The following is a 22158-nucleotide window of genomic DNA, read 5'->3' on the forward strand; positions in this document are numbered from 1 at the left end:
CTAAAACTTATTTCTTGTCTTTTTAAAAATAGCCATCCTGACAGGCATGAAGTGATAGCTCATTGTGGTTTTGATTTGCATTTCTCTAATAATTAGTGATGTTGAACATCTTTTCATGTGCCTGTTGGCTGTCTGTATATATTCTTTGGAAAAATGTCTTTTTAGATCCTATGCCCATTTTCTAATCAGGTTGCTTGGTTTTTTGTTATTGAGTTGTATGAATTCTTTATATGTTTTGGACATTAACCCCTTATCAGATATGTAATCTGCAAATATCTTCTCCCAGTCAGTGGGTTGTCTTTTCATTTTGTTGAGGATTTCCTTTGCTGTGAAGAATATGTGCATTTCTATTGCAGCATGAAACTTAAGGAAGAAAGCACTACTGGTCTATGAGCATGTAGACTTTATTTTAATCAGTTCTGAATCTTGTGCATGCATGACTGTGTGCACGTGTTTGTCGGAACACATGATTACACATACCTGTGTTTATGGGCACACATGCATGATTGAACAAACAAGCAGACAAGCAGACATATCCGAACCCTGTCACGCAGGACTGAGGACTCTAGACTTTGGGGAGGGACCCTGGTTCTGTTGCTTTCTCATGCCCCTTCTCCTAAGCGATTCTTTAATTCTCCGCCTCATTGTGCTGAAAGTGAAGTCTCCGCTGAGTGTCAGTCTCCTGCTCAACCGCCCTGGCGGACATCCTCCTCTTTCCCAGGGGTCCACATGACAGTGTTCTAAGAACAGATTGAATTCTACAGGCCCTTTAAAGTCACCTGAAGGGCTCTTTGTTAAGAGCACAATTTAAAGCACCCTCCCCCTTCTCCGATCTGAAAGGAGGCTGTGCCTTTTGCTCCCTTACAGCTGGCTGCATTGATTTAGAGGTCAGAGCAAGGATGAATATGCCTGCTGCCCGTGAGATGAGGTGGTTCTGCTCCATCGTACCAGAAGAGCCATTTCACTGCTCTGGCTCTCATTTTCACCATCTGTCATCCATGCCCAGATCAGCACACAGTGGGTGCTCTGGAATTGAATCACACCTCTGCCTCTCCCCAGCTGGAGAACAGGTGTAATCTCTCAAAGCCTAGTCTCCCTGTTTTCTTTGTATCTTAAGGAGACTTGATTCATGGAGTTCTTGTTGGGATCAAATAGGTGAAGAAGCGTGGAGATCTGAGCACAGTGCTTGGCACAGAGTAGGTGTACCTAATGGTGATTCTTGACAGAGGTAAAGGACAGGCAAAGTGCTCTTCACATCTGCTAGCTTGAAAACACCAAGAACATCTTAAATAACTTTGTGTCCTCAACGCAGTCTATAGTGCATAGTAGGAACTTGTTAAATGGTCACCAGATGACAGAGTAAGATGAGGTTTAATGAACATTCCTTCCCTTTCCTTCTTGGAGACATGGATGTCCTCTCTCTAGAGAGATCCCTTGAATGCTGGACTAGGACACTTATGTTTATGCTTTTGGGGTGAGAAGCGGGACATGGCAGGAGACATGATTATATTCCAGGGCAGCAGAGTGGTGTTAGAAGAAGCTTGCTATAGGGAGATGCCTTCAGGGGGTTACTGCCGTGGTCCAAATCTTTGTTCACTCATTCAATTTATCAAACACCTTTTCTCCCAGTTTTTCAGTTGTGACAAAATATACGTAACAAAAAAGTACCATTTTAACCATTTTTATGTGTGCAATTCTGTGGCTTTAAGTACATTCACGTTATCGTGCAACCATCACCATCATCCATCTCCAGAACTTTTTCATTGTTCCCAACTAAAGCTCATTAAACAGTACTCATTAAACAGTAACTCCCCATATCCCTTCCTCCAGCCCCTGGTAACCACCATCCTACCTTCTGCCTCTATGAATTTGATTGCTCTAGGACCCTCATATAAGTGGCACCATGCAATAATTGTTGACTGGCTTGTTTCACTTAGCATGCCTTCAAGGTTCGTCTGTGTTGTAGCATGTGTCAGAATTTCCTTTCTGTTTAAAGGCTGAATAATATTCCATTATATGTATACACTATATTTTGTTTATCTATTCATCCTTCGATGAACACGAGTTGCTTGCACCTTTTGGCTGCTGCGAATAATGTTGCCATGAACATGGGTGTGCAAATATCTGTTTGAGCCCCTGCTTTCACTTCTCGCAGGTGTATATCCCATACCAGACAACTTTTGAGTACTTTGTGTCAGATTCTCTCCTAAGTGCTGGGACTAGAGGGAATATTTAGACAGTGCGACAGTGTCCCTGTACCTGGGAAAGTGCTCAACCTTGTGGGACTGAGAGCAAAGCATGCACATGTGCAACACGGGGAGACAGGACTGCATTTGGAGAACATGTAGGGACTAAGGGGTCCTAAAAGAGGGCGCAGTCATTTATGGTTGTCAAGAAAGTGAACCTTGAACTAACCGTTCTGGAATGAGTGGATGTAAAAAGGCACAGTGACATATGGGGAGAGGGATGCTCATGGGCGTGGGGGCTGGAACATGCCAGGATGCAGGAGGCATGCAGGAGGAGAAGTGGGGATACTTGTGGAAGAGCTGGCTCACAGGAACCCCGTGGGCCAGGGAGGAACTTGGAACCTACCCAGTCAGGAGAGTCTCTAAAAGCAGGACAACACTGTGGTCAGGTACTCAATGTATAGATAAGGAATAATAAATAAGGGCATGGGTCCTGGAATCAGGCTGTCCTGGGTTTGCTTATTAGCAGTGTGACCAGGACACATCACCCACTCTCAGTATCCTATTTGTGGATAACAATATGGATAATAACATGGACTCAGGGGTATGGATAAGATGGAGACTGCAGTATATTTGTGGACAGGGCTCTTGTGAGGATTATGTGAGACACTAAGTAAGATGCTTGTCACAGAGCTGGAGCATAGGTAAGTGCTCAGTGAATGTCACCTGTTGTGTTGGTTTCCCCTTTGTATTGTGGACATCATTCCTGTAAGATATCATTTAGAAGGTGCTCTCTGGCAGCGGTAGTATGAAGGGTGAACTAGGTGGTGCTGCCTTTACCAGGGTGCACAGATGCTTTGGATGTAAGTGCTGGACTGTATCCCTGCCATCCCAGACCTCCCTGTGCCCTGCTTTCCATGGACAGCTGACCAAGGCCTCCAGGAAGGGCTGCAGTCCTGCCAGACAGTGGGAAGAGAGTTCTTAAAGCTTCCCTCCCATCCCAGAAGGATGAGTTGGGCCAGCTCCCATGGATCATGGGTTATATATGAGGAAATTAATGGAGGAACAGTGCCTCCTGCAGGGTGGACTGGACAGTGGTGAGGACAAGGCACAGCCTCTCACCACCCCCTCCCCCACATCAGCCCGCCTCTCAATCCTGCTGGACAGGAAGCGACAGTCCTCTGGTCCTCTTCTCCTTGGAGGCTTGCCCTGCAAAGGGCACCCAAGTGGCCTCAATGAAGGGCCTGGGGTGGGTGGTGGGAGTCGGGGAGACCCTGCTGTAACACAGAGCAGGGAGGGATTGCCTTCAGATTTTTTAGTGCTTTAACTATATGATGCTGTAGTTCTCAGCTGATGGAATATTCTCATCACCTTTCAAATGCAGTCCATGCCTTGGGTTTTGTCAAAGGTCACTGAAGTCTCCTAGTCTCCACAATGTGGTCTCTTTTGTCCTGACACCCTAGAAGCCTGGTAGAAATGTTAGACATCACCGTGCCCGACTCTAGTCCATTCCTGAATCTCTGGCTTCGGGATAGCAAAAGAGGTGAATGAAGGTAGTGGTGGGAGGTGGTTTGTATGGTTTATGTTTCAAATATATGTTGAATTAGTTTTTTAAACATGGTGTAATTCGCTTAGCATATCTGAATCAATACCACATAGCCGTAGTATATATCATAGTATGTATCATAGTAAAATCATAGTATGATTGTTTGGGGTTTTAAAAATGTGCACGTCACACAACTCCTTTAATTTACATAAGAAAACAATAGAAGATGGAGGGGGCACTGGGTGAGCAAGCTGGGAAGTCATTTTAAATACTAAGTGCAGCTCATTCCTCACCTCCTCTCTGTTGAGTCTTTGGTGATGAACCACCAAAGGCACAGTGTTTGCATATTCACACAGGTCTCCTTTCTTTAGCAATCAGCTACATAGGGGGCTCTGTGCTGTGTGATTGGCAGGGTACTCACCTGATTTCATTGACTTGTGACAATGACTCTGCGAGGGGGCACTTTCATCATAAGGGGCCCACTTTGTAGACTACAAAGCTCAGGAGACCAGCATGGCCCATAGGTCCCATCCTTTATTTTGTGGGGAACTTCCTGAGGGCTGTATTACGTTTAAGGATTTATCCTATTGCACAAAAATATGTATTTATTTATATAGGTTAGAAAATGCAAAATAACAAATACCTTATTCTGCAACATCACTACTAAACTTATAGAAAATTTTAAACAAAAATAAGATTATATTTTACACATTGAACCCATTTTTTCTGATTGTTTACTAATAGTTGAATCAATGGATATTTTTTCTAAGGCAATCTATAGCCATTTGTTGTTGACCAAAGGCTGAGTGATGTGAAAATGCAAACGTATGTCCCGAGCAACATGGTCAAAGTGAGATGGAGGTCAGGACCAAGAAATCGGTGGTCAGATTCCGGCCACCAGAGCAGGCTCAGAACTGAGTTATTCCCTCATTCTCCAAATAAATAGGTTGGAGAAGCAGTCTGTAGAAATAAATAAGGCACAACTTCTTCTAGAAGTGAGCTCACAGGCAGTCTTGGGTTAAACAGATAAAATCCATGTATTAATCCTTTCCTGATCTCTGCTTTGAGGACTGCTGGGTGCCAGCCATGGTGCTGGGATTTTTGAACAGAAACAGGAAGGCGGCATGCCACGTTTCTTGCCCTCAAAGTGCTCGGTCAAGCTAAGGAAAGGCTGCCTGGGAAGCAAGCCATGATGAGGCAGTGTCACCACTGTCACAGGGGAGAGCCCCAGGCCCTTCCAGAGCAGAGGGTGGGCAATGGGCAGTGCCTACTCTGCAGGTGTCAGGGAGGAAGCTGAGTTGAGTCCTGACAAATGAGAATGTTTCCGCAGAAGTTTGAGGCTGGGGTTCCGAGGAGTGGGAGTGGCACCTGCAAAGGTATGGAAGTGTGGAAGAGCAGGAGATATTCGCAAAACCACAACATGTTGTACCTGGAGCAGAGGCAAATGCCTCCGTATGAAGCAGGTCCCTGTGGTGATGTCTGGAGAGGAAAAGGGACCTGATGCAGAGAGACAGAGCTTGATCAGAGCCAGATCCTGTGCAGAGGAAACGGATTTAAAGCTTAGCCGTCCCGGGTCAGGTGCTGGAGGGCATTGTGGAGATGATCTTTGTTCCATGACTTAGTTTTGAGGCTGATCCAAAAGGTCCCTGACTGGATGCTCCTTTATCTCTTCACAGGTCACTGAGCCCCATATCTCCTTTGATTCAATAACATTCTACAATGTTATTTTATTTTCTCAAAGTATTTTAAGGTTTGTTGAAGGTCTGTCATTCTAAAATAGAAGATATATATCTTTTCTTTCCAAATCCCAAATGCAGAGTTCTCTGTTATGAAGGATAATGAGGTGACAGCAGCATCCTGTCACCTCTCACTTGGCACAAAGTACCCAACCCTGTTTATTTGAGGTTATCTCACCCCCACCGTCTCCCTGTGGACTCATCACGCAGATGTCCAGAACTCACTGCCGGCCGTGTTGTTTTGGCATGGCTCAGCAACATTTAAGGCTTCTTCTTTCATCTCTGCTGTGTCAGGAGTCCAGTTAAGTTGGTTTGGGTTCAGTGGGCTCCTTCATCCTCTTGGCTTTACGGTACCCAGGGTTCACTCTTGTCTCTTTGTCACCCCCGTGATAGATCACACACACCCCGTTCATCATGAGTCCTCGCCTGCCAGGATTAAGGGCATCATAACCCATCCTGTTGCCTGAACTCAGGCAAGACAGAGTGGTGGTCAGGAAGAGTGTGCTCTTTGCAGCAGAGCTGGGTGCAAATCCCACTTCTGCCATGCCAACAGGTGGCCTTATTTACCTTGACTTTCAGGTTCATCTTGTGTGAATGGGATGTGGCATCTTAACAGTATGACTGGGAGGGTTGATGAGATAATTTATGTGACAGTGTCCCTCCAGGTGCCAGCACCTAGTGAGTGCTCACTGACCCCACTCTATACACCCCTGACGCTGCCCCGACACACTCACTCACTGCTCCTTGAACTGGCCAGGCTCTTCTACCCTCCACACCTGTGCTGATCTCTTTTCCTGGGCTGAGAGGTAGATGACTCTCTTTTTGTCATATCCAGGTTTCTTTCTGAACTCGTACTTGCCTTTAAAACTTAGTTCAAATATCCCTGGTTTCTTGACAGGCAGGATAAAGGAACGCATGGTAACAAATGCAAACATTTTTTTCCTCACCACTAAGAAAGGCTTCTATGAGCTCCTGAGAGTGGCAGCATCATCCAAAGGCTGGAAGCAGAGAGAACTGTGGGCCAGAAAAATGGGCTCACAGAGCAACAGGCATCCACATGGACCTCTGGACCCGGCCTCTGGGGTTGCTCTTGGACCAAAGGAGGAGGATCCTCTGGGATCCAGGGGATGGGGCGTCCAGAGCCTTGGACTCAGATCCAGCCACCCCAAGTGCAAATCTGAGCTTTGAGACCTCCCACTGAGAGATTCCTTCACCAGAAGACCAGGATGATGCTCTTAGTGGCACCTTTCCTTTTCACATTTTCTTGCAAATAAGTATGAAAACATGGCTCGCAGCCTCACTTGGGAATTGCAGACTTGTTTGGAGCACTGCTAACCGATCCTGGGCAGCTTGGAGCAGGAATTTAGTTCTGGCTTTCAGATGAAAGTGGTTCAATCTCCTCACTTTGAAAATCCAAACAGAGAGGCCTGGAGACACGAGGTGACTTGCCTTAAGTCACATGTGTCATGGCAGCCGTGGTTCCAGGACCTTTTTTTACATCTCCTAGGGGCTTTCATTTCCTTGAGGAATAGCAACATGCCAGGGAGCCTCAACCTACTAGAAACCATCTAGGAGTTCTCATGGGGCCCTGCCCACATTCTGCTAGAGTTCTTCACCCCAATTTCAACTCAGCCTGCTGCAAAAGAAGTGGAAACCAAATCCAGGGCTTTGGAAATACAACAGGTCACTCAAAAGTAAAGACTTTTTTTAAGTTCCCTCTAATTTGTCATCATTAGGAAGTTACTAAGGATTGATTGTGTCGTGCTTAATTTTGGAAGACCTTCCTGCAGAGTAGAGTTATGTGATTCAAAGAGTCTCATAAACTTTGGTTTCAAATCTCAGCTCCACTGCTTCTTTGCTGTATGACTTTGGGAAAGTCGGTCAACCTCTCTGAACCTCTTCCCTCATCTGTAATTTGGGATAATGCCTACTTTAAACCTGCTTTTAAAAAGGAATGAAACTATTTTCTGTCATCATGAGGAGAATAGAGCCATTTTATTTCTTGAAAACAAGTCATAAAACAAACTATTCGGGGTTTGCACATTATTGATTAAAATGCCCCACAGACCATCAACTAGCACCTTGTATGCCTGAGTCAGATGATAAAATGATAAAAAGAGGGACAGTGTATTTCTTTTTTTAGGTAATACATTTGTGATTACTCAGCACTTTAGGTTTTGGGGACTCTGTTAAGTCAGAAAACATTTCCTAGCACCTACCATGCATCCCACGCCAAGGACACAGGAATAAAAATGGCAGGTTTATTGGGAGAGTCTGACAGCTTACTCTGGAGATGATTGATGCCTGAAACTTGGGAGCTTCCAGAATATAAGTCCTGCTAAGGAAAAGTGGTGCGGGGAGGTAATGTGAGATCGTGGGCTGGGAGGATGGACAGAGCTGCTCTGAATCCCTGCTCGGCTAATTATTAGCGGGGATGCCTTGGGAAAGCCACTTAACCTCTGTGACCCGGTTTCCTTCGCTAATAAAATGGAGATGACCATATTTAGGTGGTTCACTGAAGCCTAGAGATAAGGTGTCCCCGGATTGAGCAGTGGCACATGGAAGGGTTCATGCTCGGTAAACAGAAGCTGTACTGATTTTGTTTGGAAAAGGCAGGAAAAGTGCTGAGATTGCTGTGCTGCCGTGAGCGTTCTCCGTGCACGTGCCGTGGGCCTGCGGATTCGGTGGGGCCTGCAGTTGCCCGGGCTCTGCCCTTGCGGATGCCGGCTGGGTGTTTGCTTTGCCCAGTACTCAAGGGCCAGGAGATGAGGGAAGTGGTGGATTGCTCTGCACCAGAGACTCCATTGCCCTGAACCATGTAAACCTACAGCCCACAGCCAGAGCTCTGATCTCATGGCACCTTGATTACAGGTTAAGGGAGAAACAGAAGAAAAGGCAACTGATAGTAAAAGTGAGCAGTTGGTGTCTGGCTGCAAAAATGGGAGCAGATGCCCTGGCTTCATAGTCAGGGAAACGTCTGTGTGTGTGTGTATGTGTGTGTTTGTGAGGGGTAGGGGGGAAAGAGAGAGAAAAGAGAACAAGAGAACTTGGAAAGATTGTTTAGGGAGACATTGAGCAAACACAAGCACATCAAAGAGCGGGCTATGCATGGACCCGGGCAAGGGGCACGCTCAGGTTCAAGCTAGCATTCCTGGGTTCAGTCCAACATTGCTTTATTGAGCTGCCTCTGAATTCTCTTAAACATTTGGGAACTTCTTCCCTTTCTTCCTTCCGTCCAATGCACTTAACATTTAGATAGTGTCATCCATCTGTTCAACTTCCTGACCCAGGTCATCTTGCGCTGAGCCCAGGGCTTTCTCAGGCACGATCACAATGTTTGTATTAACAACTGTGGCCAGAGTGCAGCAGGTTTGGGGGTGTGGTGCTGCGTTCTGCACATCCAGTGCCTCCTTGGAGCCTCACAGCCGACCTGTGAGATGAACCTATTGCTTCCCCACGTCCGTCTGGCCCCAGAGTCCTGGCTCTCTACCCTGCTCCTCACGTCACCCGGCGAGGAGTTCTGCAAGGACGGTTTGCCTCATAGAATGATCTCTTGGATAAAGACACCCTCCCCCATCGCAATTACAGAGCACATCTCTTAGTCAAATGGAGCTAAGGGACTTCTTTGTTTTTGTTCTGTCTGAATGGTTTTGCAGAAATAAAGATTTGATTGATGAAGGAATGGAAATCTTTACACAGACAAGGAAATCCCTTGAAATCTTCAAGAATGGCTCCCAGCTCCTGGTAGTCTTCATATCAAAAGGCAATTAAGAGACATAATGGGGCCAGGACAGAGGGAGGAAAATTAACCAGAGTGGTGACAGTTTCTTCTCCAGAGACACATTCTGATGGAAGGGGATGGAAATTGGTTAGGGATTCTTCCTCTGAGAGAAGTTGGCAAGTGTGTTTATCTATCATCTATCTATCTATCAATCATCTACTTATCTTTGCCTATGCGCCCATCATCCATGTCGCTGCTTTTTGTGCAGGGTTAGTAGCCCACGTGTGAACTATGACTTGTACTCGATTACTGGTGTTTTTTCTGAAAGGAGGCAGGATAGAAGGTGACATCATCCGAGATGATATTTGAGGCATCTTGTGTTGTCTGAGTACATACAGTGTGTAGACACCTTTCATATGTTATCTGCTGACACCAGACCTACCAGATGGGTGTTGTTATCCTTCTTTGACAGATGAATAAACCGAGGCTCAGAGAGGTGAAATGATTTCCTAACATTACACACCTGGTAGGTGGCAGAACACCATTCAAGCCCAGGTTTGATTCCAAAGAGAGTAGCTCCCTAGTGTAGCACAATGCCTTCCCTAAAGACTTTCTTTACTAGAATAATAAGGGTAATAATTATATTAGTCTACCTAATGATTATTGAAGACTTACTCTGTGCTGTGCTAGTATTTTTTTAGTCACCCTCGCTCAACCCTATGAGTTGGGTCTAATTGTTTATCCATATGCTACAGAGAAGGAAATGGTAGCTCAGAGAGGTTAAGTAACGTTCCTAAGGTCACACAGCTGGGAGGTGATGAATCTGGGACTTAAACCAAGCTTTGTTCGACTTTCACCGTTGGTGCCCCTAACTGCTACACTTAGAGTCTCTGGTGGAGGGTAGCTTAGGCCATCTGTTTATATGGTAGCAAATATTACAGTAAATATTTGGGAAAGAAATATCTATTTGTAGTTCCTCCTTCCCCATCCTATACTCCAGCCAACCTCAGGCTTCCATGCTCCCCACACAAACACTTCAGGAACCTTCCCTCTGCATTTTCCCGAGTTGTTCCTCCATCTTAAATGTTGTGCTTTCTTCCTAGCATGGCCAAGACCTACCCACTCTTCAAGGGTGAGCCAAGATTCCGTGTAAGCTTCATCAGTACTAACTGACACTTGTAAAATGGATCAAGCCCTGAATAAGTCAGGTGAACTCATGCGTAGCAGTATGCAACCTGCACAAAATTCCATTACAGATCTTCTCTGTCTGCTGGGATCTCAATCATGCTCTGGGTCAGAGCCTACATTCTAATACTGGAGAAGGACACTGTGATTCTCTGGGGAATGGAGATCTACCGAACACAGTTCCAGCCTTGTTCTCTTGAGGCCAGCATTATAATAAGTTTCTGCCGAAAATGGGTAATATCAAAGATATTGCTTTCCGCTCCAGCCACTCTGCTGTCTTCACTGGCCTTGAACTCTTGGCTCACCCCCCTATTTCATGACATATGAGGTCTCTTCTGCACCCTCTACTGTCTTTTAGGGACCAGTTTTAATTATTTCTGCCTTGATCGGATCCCTGCCTCCTGCTGAAGGCAACATCTTCGCACTCTGACCTAACCTTGCCCTTTTTCTCATCCTTTTGGAAACTCTGAAAACCTCCTTATGATTATAATTATTATTTGTGAAATGACTTTCTTCTCTGCTACACTGTAAGTTCCTTGAGGGCAGAGACTGTTTTATCATTCATCTCTCTGTCCTTGGCCCCTGTCTTTGAGCCTGGTACCCAGCATTGGTCAATTTACAGTTGATTACAACCCAGTAGCAAGAAGATGAATGAAGTCGACACACAGCTTGCAATGGCTTTTACCATTGCCATCACTGGCATGGATTTTTAATATTTGGGCTCCTCATGCTATTATGAGTCATCACTGTACACCAGTTACATTTTTTGGTGGCCAGTATGTGTGAATTGACTCCAGTGAAGAATATTTTTATATCTTTGTCGTTTCAGAGCCATGAGCTTGCATCTCACTTTTCTTATAAGCTATAAGTCAATGAGTAAGATTTTTTTTGAGCTTCAGGTCCCTCATGGGAATAGGGGAGGAGAGAATGGCCATCTTTTGTGAATATTGTCGAGGTAGAATGTGACAACACATGCAAAATACTTACTTTGGTGCCTGACTCGAGGTTAACTTATAAGAACTGCTGGCCTTCTTTCTTCTTACTCTGACATTGTGATTGTTATTGTTAATATTTATGGAGTATCTGAAAACAACAAGGTAATTTATCCATTTACTCGTAGAGGTCTTTTCTTATCATTTACTAGCCATATACCCTAGAATTAAATTATGTCCAGGAGTATTGGTACAATGGATTGCACAGTGGACCAAAATGAGCAGTCCTGTGATCTAGTGTGGATTCTGCAAACCAGCTTGGTGGCTTTCATGGTCTTCTTCCCCTTTTCTGTGTCTACCTCCCATTAGCAACACCTGAATAAGCCATAATTATAATAAGGATTACATTGATCCTTTTAAAAGGAGTTGGTGCTTACAATGTCTCATGCCCTGTGCCAGGCGCTCTACGTGCAGTATCTCATTTATTCTTCACAACTATTGATTTTTGATGTGAGAAAACCAGTGCTCAGAGAGGTAAATGAGCTGCTCAGGGTCACGCACCGCTAGTAAGTGGCAAATCCAGTATTTAACCGCTGGCCTGTCTGAAGTGAAAGCCAGGGACTTGGGTTCCACCACATGTTTTCCTTCCATGCCTTTGTCCCATTGCATGAGAGACCTGTGAGTGGAGTTTGCTTCCCAACCCTGTCCCCACCCTCTGACTACTTGGAACTGGTTGTTGGATCTGGTCTTGTCAATTAGAAGAATTCTCTCTGCAGAGACCCCTGTCACAGTGTGATATTGCACAGCAGATTTTCAGTCTGAGCTTTTAAATTATCCATGTCATCTCAAGCTGTGCGAGGAGCTCAAAAGCCTGCTTCCACCCAACCTCATTTAATCAAGCAACACGAATGTGTAGAAAATCACACACTACCTCCAATCAAAAGGGAAGAAAACTGACACCTGTCTCCTGTGCACTGTGTGTCAAGCATCTTGTGATGAAATCCCGTTCATTATTGACTCTCGAGAAGGAGCCTTCATTTTGCCCGCAAGTGGGGCTTTTCTGGGTGACCTAGAGACTGGCACCAGCAACTTTTCTGAGAAGAACATTGACACATGGCCACTCATGCAAATTAGAAACCCCATCTGGGTTGACTCATTTTAGTGTATGCCCTGCTCAAGCTAGCACCTGGGTTGATTCATTAGGTAGGGACAACAGGTCCACCAGCCAGCCTGAATAAAAACAGCGGAGGGAGGGGCAGAGATGGGAGGCACTTATCAGTGTTCCAGCAGCTCGGCAACCTCTTTTCTTATATAAAGCATCTCCAGTTAGGCTACTTGTGTTTCCGGTCTGACTTCCTTAAGGTCCCTGCTTTTATAAATAAAGACATTTGTTTATGAACATACTGGGGTTGACAAGTAAAAATAAGAATTGCAAGGATAATGCTCATCATTTATTGGAGCCCAGTGTTGCTCTACACATGGATTTGATTTCTATCTGTAACAACTCCAGAGGATAACTGATATCCCATTTACACAGGAAAAAGCAGAAGTTCAGAGAGTTTAAATAGTCTTACGTTGCCACAAAAAGCATCGATGTTGTTATTGCTGTTGTAGTTGTGTTTTGTCTTTTAGTGTGAATGAGAAGATGGGAAAATGAGGGAAGAGTTATAGCCATTTTGTTCACACTACCAAGTCTGTATTCAAAGGGCTCACATTTTGCAAAGGACATTCTTCCCTTCAGCTCGTAGAATTATCTCAGGAGCTTAATTAGCATAGCTTTATTCAGTGAAGTGTCTCTGAGCAATAAAACATGTTTTCCCTGAAGCTTCAATAGTTTGAGTCCCACCCAACCAACTGTGACTTTCTTAGCATTGTTCCAACTTGCCTATTTATTTACTTTGTTTGGGTTTCAGATTTTCTTTGGTTAAAAGAATGGAGTGGGGATGGTAATGAGAGGAGAGGGAAGCAGTGATGTGCTATTAAATGTTTAAAAACTGGCCTTAAAAATGAGATGTGTAACATTTGTTGATTTCTGTGGTGTCAATACTCCCATCATGGCCAATTTCAAGCTACTAACTTGAAGTCAAAGAACATGAATTTGTGCACTGTTGACACACATCTGCATGGTAGGAAGAACGCCACTCAAAAATGCAGTAACTCTGTTTATGGGTTTCCAGAGACATTCGATTTAAAAAGAAATTGATTGAACAAATACTTATTAAGTGCTCTCAACTCAGTTCTGCCATTATGAGAGAGAGAGAGCTCTAGATAGAGGCAGAAGGATATCCCGAGGTCTGGCTAGTACAGATCTAAATATTTGTATGGGGAAACTACCCAAGACTGAGGGAATTTCGAAAATTCTTATTTTTTTTTTACCTGTAAGTGGAAATGGTAGTGTACAATTCATAGACTTTTCATGCAAATTACAGATGACTGCTGTTGGTGTAAATGCCACAAAGTGCCAGACATGAAGGATAGTGATAATGGCAGAGGGTGTGACTAGTTCACAGTGGAAAACAGGGATTTCCAGTTTCTGCTTTTGACCACTCACTTCTCTGAAGTTTTCAGAGGAATAATATACACAGAGAGTTAAGCTAAAAGCACTTTCCTGTCACCTGGATCTTTGGCCCCAAACCCTGTTGGAGAGTGCTGATGAGTTAGATTCAGTGGAAGGAAGAGAACCCTTTCCTCCATGAAGTAGCTTTAAAGTGTGGTGGACAAAAAATACCTGCTTTATTTCCACCTAAAAGTCCAACCTGGATTCTTAGATTTTAATGGTTCTAATTTTAACGGTTCTAATGCAAAGAAAAGCTAAGCTTTCCGCTGCTAAAAGAAAACGCAGAAGAGAAGTCAGGCTGCCTATGTCACTTCTTTTGAGTTTTCCTCTATGGAAAATATGGCCCCATGAGGGTCTTGGATCAGATTCCATCAGTGAGGATTGTGTTTGAATTCAAATGATCAGACATGTGATTAACTGTGGCTTAAATATCACTAGATGTCGTCCTCATGGCTGAAAGATGGTTGCTTTAATTCACACTATTATATTGCATCCATATCAAGTCAGAAGATGAAGTCGGAGAAAGGACACAGAGCCCAAGGGTCATGAAGTGGAGGGTTCTCCTTCAAAAGCTTTCCTGTTTTCCCCATCTGGCAATGTATGCTTTTCTGTCATTAGCAAGGAGCTGATCGTAAGATCTCTCCTAGCTGCAAGGGAATCAGGAGGGATGAGTATTTTCAGGTAGGCACATTACTTTCCCTGACAAAATCTGTTTTTTCTTTGTAAGGAAGGAGGGGATCGTGGATATTGAGCAGACAGTTCACAGTGTGAGCCACACAGACCCTTCCAGATTAGCAAAGAGATGGGGATAAAGGAATGAAGATCATCATCACAGTAAACATTGGTGAAATATGGCTGAATTATTATAAGTATTGTGTTTTGACCACGTCAAAATACCAAGACAAGTTTTACTGAATTATTAGAGTGATCTTTTCTTGAAAAAGTATCTCATTATTTGCTTTTGAGGCCAATAAAATCCAACAGAATGGTTTGTAGTCCTGTCATGGTGGGTGGATACTGTCAGAACAGATGAATCAGTCTATGAGTGTATAGTAAAAATGTACAAGTTATTTTCTGGGTCTTTTTTTTCTGATTTTTTTGGAACACCAAGCCTCTCTTACTGAGAGGACTTCCCCTGCTTGTCTGCTAGTCCAGAGAGTTTCACTCTAGGATCAACTGGTCTTCCATTTTCAGCTGGGTCACACAGCCAGTAATAGGCAGAGTTTCAGAGTTCACATTCTTAACCATTATGTTATATTGCCTCAGAAGACTCAAAGAAAGAGAATTTTTTCCCAGCCAGTGGGCATAACCATGTAACAGCAGAGCCTTACATGTTGTGTCTGCCATTTTGTATTATTAAGTACTATGTGCCACAGGCATCTCTGAACATTTTCCTACCCAGACCACACCCCAGCTGTGAGGTTGGAGGATAGATTGGGATCATGGATGGGGAAGGATGTCTGTTTCATACACTTCTTAGGTAATAGTACCAATGTTTTTTCTTTAATGAAATATGATGATGGATCATCACACTAAGGGCTTTATATGCACTGACGTGTTCATGACTTATAACAATTCTATGAGACTAGTACAGCTGTCACCACCCAGGAGGAAAGAGAGGCTCAGAGAAAGAAAGTTACTAGCTTGAGTTTGCCTACTTGCTTTGGGGTGTAGACTTTCTGACTCGGTCTCAGTTTTAACCTTTTCACAAACACAATGATTTGTGCTTTAGATCATGTCAAACATCCCTGGGTCAGAGCACTTGTTTCATAATCTACCTGAGATGAAAGTGATTGTGATAAAATGTCATAGATCTCTGTGTTTCCATTATAGAATATTATTTAAAATTTTATTAGTTTTATAAAAATTGCATGTGGATTCTGAGTCACTCACAGAGTTGTGAATGTTGGGGTTAGATCATAGAACCCTGCGGTTTATTGAAGGAATCTCTGTTACTGGAATTTTCATTCATTCATTCATTCATTCATCTGGCATAGGTTAAATGCCAACTGTGTGCCAGCACCACATTAATTACTGCACATACAGAGATGGGCAGGACACGGCTTGTCTCCTCCAGCAGCTGGTGGTAATGGATATTTCTATAATCAACTGAGAACAAATTAGATGCTTTTCTCCCCTTAGTATAGCAGTAAAAGCTCTGAGGAATACAAAAGAAGTAAAAGGTAGCGCTCTTATTCTCAAGGTGCTTTTGAGAAAACAGAGGGAAATACATTAGTGATCAAAGTGGATCAGAGTGAATGTGACTGGGCTTCTGGTGATAAAAGAGTCATGGGGAAGTTGAGATGAGCTTATGAAGTTTAATTCACCAGGCTTTGACTCCCCAAATAAGAGCTTGGTTTTAGTCAAATGGCCCTGAATTTTAATCCCTAAACTTTCCATTAACGAGCTGTGTGACTATGTGAAAATTATCTAAACTCTCTGATTCACAGTTTGCGTTTTGTTAACTTGGGGATGATTATTCCTGTCTATTAGTTTTGTCATGAGGAGGAAATTTGAAAGCCTCTGTGCATTAATTTACTTTTACCGCTGTAATAAATTGCCACAAACTTAGTTGCTTAAAACAACATAATTTTATTATCTTAACAATTCTGGAGGTCAGAAGTCTCAAATGGGTCTCACTGGGCTAAAATCACGATGTTGGCAGGATTACATATCTTTGTGGAGGCTCTGGGGAGGAAGCCATTTCCTTGTGCTTACCAGTTTCTGTAGGCCACCCACATTCCTTGGCTGGTGACTCCATTCCTCTTCAAAGCCAGCAATGGCTGGTAGAGTCTTTCTTACCCTTCATTACTCTGTCACTCTCCTTCTGCTGTCTCCTTCTTTCACTTAGAAGGACCTTTTTGATTACTTTGGGCATACCCAGGTGATCCAGAATAATCTCTTGATTTCAAGGCCAGCTGATTAGCATCCTTAATTCTTTTTCACAAGTTCTGAAGATGAGGAAGAAATGTCGTTTGGAAGGGGTGTTATTCTGCCCACCACATTGTATAAAGGGCATAGTTCAGTGCCACTCTTACAGATGGAAGTCAATAGAGGATGACTATTTTTATTGTTATTTCCCAAAAGGAGTCCTGTGCAAATCTAGACAACTCTGAAGTCTCGATTACTCCTGGTCTTAGCTTCTCTCTTCCTTCTGACTGGAACTCATTCTGCCATCCTCTCCTATCACTTGCTCATTCTCTAAGGATTTGAGTCAAATGATCCCTTCTTCATAGTGTCTTCCTTGAATGACCCCAGCTGGAAGAAGGTGGCTCTAAGATGATTAAAGGATAGTCACATGTGAAATAATAAGGTCATTCTTGGAGATTTGCCAAGATTTCTTACTGACTATGTGAACTTGGACAACTCCCATCATCTCTAGAGGCTAGTTTTCTCACCTTTAACATAGACATCATGATAAGTGCATCAAAGATTTCCTGAAGGGATCAAATGATATGACGTATATTGTGTATGACGTATGGTTTATGGACTTATGGCCAGGCAGAAACTTCGTATCAGACAAAAGAGAATTACGAGAGTGGTTTAAGTATTCTGTTTAATCAGGACAGAGCCCAATTGAGTCAGCCTAATTGGAACTTATTTCTTTCAACATGTGCCTGTAAAGCACCTGAAGTTCAAGGTGATTAATTCCTTGAAGTAAGATTCAGTAGCACCAAGTGCTTCTAAGGAATAAGAATTCAGAGAGTCCTTGGAATTGGTTGTAAAGGGTTTTAATTTATGGAACAAATGCGACTCTTGTGAGGTGTAGCAGGCAAACAAAAGAAAAAGGGAAGAAATTCATTTCTGGAGTTAGAATCCTGGTTGCCCTTTGCTAGCTTAACTACTTTAGACAAGTAGTTAGCTATCTCCGTCTCCAATGGCCCGATATCTTCTTTGGTTAACACTTGAGACCGTGCTTTCTCTCACACAGGATTTATGGAGGATCAAACAGGATCGCGTACATGGAAGTTCCTTATACCGGTCCTGGCACAGTGATGTTTAATAAATCTTAAGCATAACTGTCACAGCTCCAAGCACAGTATGATAGAAGAGCGATGCATAGCCTCGGGCAATGATTGACCCATTTCATGTTCAGAGAAGAAGCCCTTAGAATATTACAGCTGCTGGTGGTGGTGGTGGGATCTGTGCTTCTTCCTTTGATGATGAAATTATTGAAATGCATAGGTCATTTATTAAAGAAACACTAAAAGTGACATCTTGTATTTGTGTAAATCAGAGTTTGCCAATTATTGGCCCTGTGGGGATTCAGCTTGCAAATGTGTTTCATTCTGTCAACACAGAGCTTTATTGTTCGCCGCTGCTAATTGTTTTTGCTGTTGCTATTGTCATTGTCACTGACTTATGAACTGACATTTGACATTTTAAAGATCTTTTATTAAAAATCCAAATTTCTGGGGCTGTCTCAGTGGCACAGTGGTTAAGTTAGCAAGCTCAGCTTTGGTGGCCCAGGGTTTGCCACTTCTGATCCTGTACAACTTATCAAGCCATGCTGTGGCAAGCCTCCTGCATATAAACTAGAAGAAGATGGGTGTGGATGTTAGCTCAAGGGCTAATCTTCCTCAAAAAAAAAAAAATCCAAATTTCTGTCTTTCCCTGAAAACCCGAGAGATCTAGCATTACACAGCCAACATCTCTGCACAGTGGTAACTAACTACTGCTAAGTGGCAGCTGCGTCCTACAGAAAGGGCAGGAAGCCTCCACTCTGCCTCAGTCTCTGTCACACAGATGATGGTGTTCGTGGTTATTTATTATTGTGCTTCTTTTGTGGATTTCACGATGGTAGAAAACTGTGTTCGTATAACGAGCTATTGCTCCTACGGAAAATACACGGTTAGCTTCCTGGGAGCCTCCAGTCACAACATATTCATTGACTGATCAATACATAACCTTGTTTTAGGTGCATTTCTGTTTAAAGGCACTGCATTATATATATACATATATATGTATATATATGTATATATATATGTGTGTGTGTGTGTGTGTGTGTATATATATTCTATTCATTAACATTGAGCTCATGACCAATAGCAGTGTAACTCATATCTGAACAAAGTTATCTAACACATGATTTTCTCTGTAGGGCACATCACAGCCTTCTTGCATTTAGGAACACAAGCCAGCGTTTTAGCTATACACTGGGGCCATTTTAAATAGCAGAATCACCAACAAAAAGCACAAAATATATTGCACTAGACAGACCGCAAAAAGACCCTTGTTTATGGTCTGAGAGCTGAAAAAAGAAGGTAGAGTGCTGTCTTGTTCAACCTCAAGTGGAAACACGTGCATGAGGTGATTCAAACTTTTCACCACTGTGTGCATGTCTGTGAATGACCCTGAAGGCATTATGAGTATTGTAGGTGGTTACAAATAAATTTTACCAACTGGGAAAATTCACAGACACAGAATCCATAAATAATGAGGATCAGCCGTATGTGATTTGCAAATGTGTTCTCTCACCCAGTAGATTGTCTTTTAATCCTCTAAATAGTGCATTTTGCAGAGCGAAAGAACAAAAGCTTTTAATTTTGCTAAAGTCAAATTTATCATTTTTTTAAAAGGATAATGCTTTTGGTGTCAAGTCTAAGACTCTTTGCTTAGCTCTAGATTTCAAAGCTTTCTTCTATTTTTTCCTAAAAATTTTTGCAGTTTTACATTTTGCCTTTGAGTCTATGATCCACTTTGAGTTAATTTTTATATAAGGTATGAGATTTAATTTGAGTTTTCTGTTTTGTTTTGTTTTTGCTCATGGATGTCCAGTTGCTTCAGGACCATTATTGGAAAGGCTGTCTTTCCTCCACTGAATTGCTTTTGAAACTTTGTTGAAAATCACTTGGGTATATTTGTGCCCTTGTTACTGCTTGGGGAAGTAGAGATCCAGGCTCCCCTCATGGTCTCCACTTAAACCAGGGCAGCGGGGTTCTCATCACCATCCCTTAGTAGTGAAAATCTGGCTTCCTACTCAAGGCCTTTTCTTGCCAGGTGGGAGAAGGAGGCTCATTATAGCTTGGCAATGTGGACATCTGGGGTTTCACTTGGCCTTTGCTGGTGTGGGTAGAGGAGAGGCCACAGTTTTTCTGTATTCTGTATTGCTTGGTGGAGTAGAACTGCTATTGTCTAAATTTTTTTGATCATGCTAGGCTGCCCTTTGCCTGATGTTTGTCTAGAGAAAGCAGGTGTTTTTGTTAGGGTTTGTTTTTGTCTGCAGCCATTAGCATTTCTGGATGGTTGGCTTCTGTCTGGGATATATGAGGCAAAAAGAAAATGCTGAGAACTCACTATCATGTCTTTCCTTGGACCTTGAGGTCCCTAGACTGTTGGCTTTGTTCTCAACTTTTAAGAATTTTCTTGTTTGTTTTATATATATTGTTTCAAGTTTTTAGTTGTACTTAGTGGGAAGAATAGGGAAAAGTATGTCTACTCCATCTTTCCTGGATGTAGAAGTCATGACAGTTACTATTTTTTTTTTTAAATCTTCATTTTACAGATACAAAAACAAGTTCAGAGAAGTTGTGTGATGTACTCAAAGACACACAGCTCTCAAATGATGTCACTCAAGCAACATGAATGCAGTCCCAGTGCTCTCCTCAGTTCAACATATACACGAACATGAGGCTGTCAACAGAAACACTCTATGAGTATATTCAGAGTGCAACAGAGTCAATAGCAGAATATTCCTCAGCCGTGAGCTCAGTGAGCCATGGGAGACTGATATGTTCATGGTCTATTTTACTTCTGTTTCACTGTTTTATTCACATTCCATTTCACAATGAGTTTGAAATGAGTGGAAAGGGAGAACAATTATGAGGCCAGAAATGTTCCCAAGTGCTTGCAAACAAAAGGGTCATTAATTGCAAGGCACAAAACTTCAAAAGATGCTTCTGCACCTGTAGCAAAAGAGGACAGATCAGAGGGTTTAATGACAGCTTGGGAACCTGCATGATGTTCTGAAATGATGGAATTTGGAAATGGGGATGACATATTCCAAATAAAGGCACAGAAATAATCTGAGAAAAGCGTTTGGCAATACTTATGGGTTTAGCAACTCAGCTGCTGTCTTTCTAAAGGAAGTATTTGTCTGTGTCACAACGTAATAGCAACTCAATTCATGTACAGATTTTCTACCATGCATTAAAGCTCCTATAAAATGAACTTTTCTGATGAAAGAAAAATCACACTTCTTAATGTACCTGTGTCATGTGACCTATCTATTCCTTTTTCCCATTCCCATCACCACCAACCTTGTATGTGTCTAGTATGATCTCAAGTAAACTCAACTTTTTGTCTCCAGCTTGGCCCCATCCCATCCCTCCCCTACTGTGCTGACAGAATGAATCTCTCTTTGATACCAGATGATCATTCATGCCTAGAAACTTTCATGGTTCCCTATGACCTTTAGGATTAAGTCTAGGTATTTTTAGAAAAAGCAAACAATAAGAAGTCTGATCTTCAGCAGCCTGTCCTCTGCTCTTTTCTTAGGTATTACCAGATCCGAGTGACCTTGAAGGTGTCCTCAAGGATTCCCCACAGATTGAGCGCTTCCATCGTTGGGCAGACAGGTGAGCAGGAGGATGGCAGTGGGGGGCTTCTTCCCCACTGGTAAACCTTCATTTATCACTGCATGCCAGGGCACAGCAGAGTGCAAGGTACATAGAGGCACTCAGTGAATCATAGTTGAACGTTGGAGGAGGAGTGAATGTTGGAAATGGAGACCCACTGTTGGAGTGGCCGTGTGTGTACATTGTTGCAAGGGGAAACTGGCTGAAGGAAAACATACTTTCCCAGGAGCAGCTGGCACTTGGGGACAAACCTGGCTGTGGGAGATTGGCTAAAGTCAAGTCAGGGAGGCAGAGGATGGGAAATGGTGTCCAGCAAGTAGGTAAAAGCAAGCCTGCTGTCAAAGAGAATCCCCAAATCAGCTAGATATAGGGGTCTGAATAAGTAGGCAGTTGTGGTAGCACTTTCCATGCATGACAAGGAGTCACAAGCAACACTCCCAGCTTGGGGAGAAGGATTACCAAGGACAATTCAGGCTGTAATCTGAGGAGGCTGGAGTATTAGTGGGTATCCAGGGTCCCAGCAGGTACTCAGTGTAACAAAGTACTGAGTCAGAAATGTAAAATTTATTACATAAGAAATAAGAGTAGGCATGGAGATTATATTCTAGTAGTAATATTTATATTAGTAAATTTGGGAGAGTGTATAGATCAGCTAGACCCTAAGAAAAAGGAGAAGCACTTAGTGATGGAGGGGAGAGAAAATAAGGAGATAAAAAGA

At 43.0% G+C, this 22158-nt stretch overlaps 1 protein-coding gene across 1 annotated transcript in view; it reads left to right on the forward strand.

Annotated features, from left to right (window-relative positions):
* Positions 1-22158, forward strand: part of FAM135B (family with sequence similarity 135 member B) — a 182265-nt gene that overhangs the window by 22568 nt on the left and 137539 nt on the right. The window contains exon 2 of the mRNA XM_046642563.1: positions 21361-21440. Coding sequence (XP_046498519.1) covers positions 21361-21440 — 80 coding nt within the window. The remainder of the gene's footprint in view (positions 1-21360; positions 21441-22158) is intronic.

This window comes from Equus quagga, chromosome 16 (assembly GCF_021613505.1).
Source record: "Equus quagga isolate Etosha38 chromosome 16, UCLA_HA_Equagga_1.0, whole genome shotgun sequence".
In the NCBI taxonomy this organism is placed as follows: domain Eukaryota; kingdom Metazoa; phylum Chordata; class Mammalia; order Perissodactyla; family Equidae; genus Equus; species Equus quagga.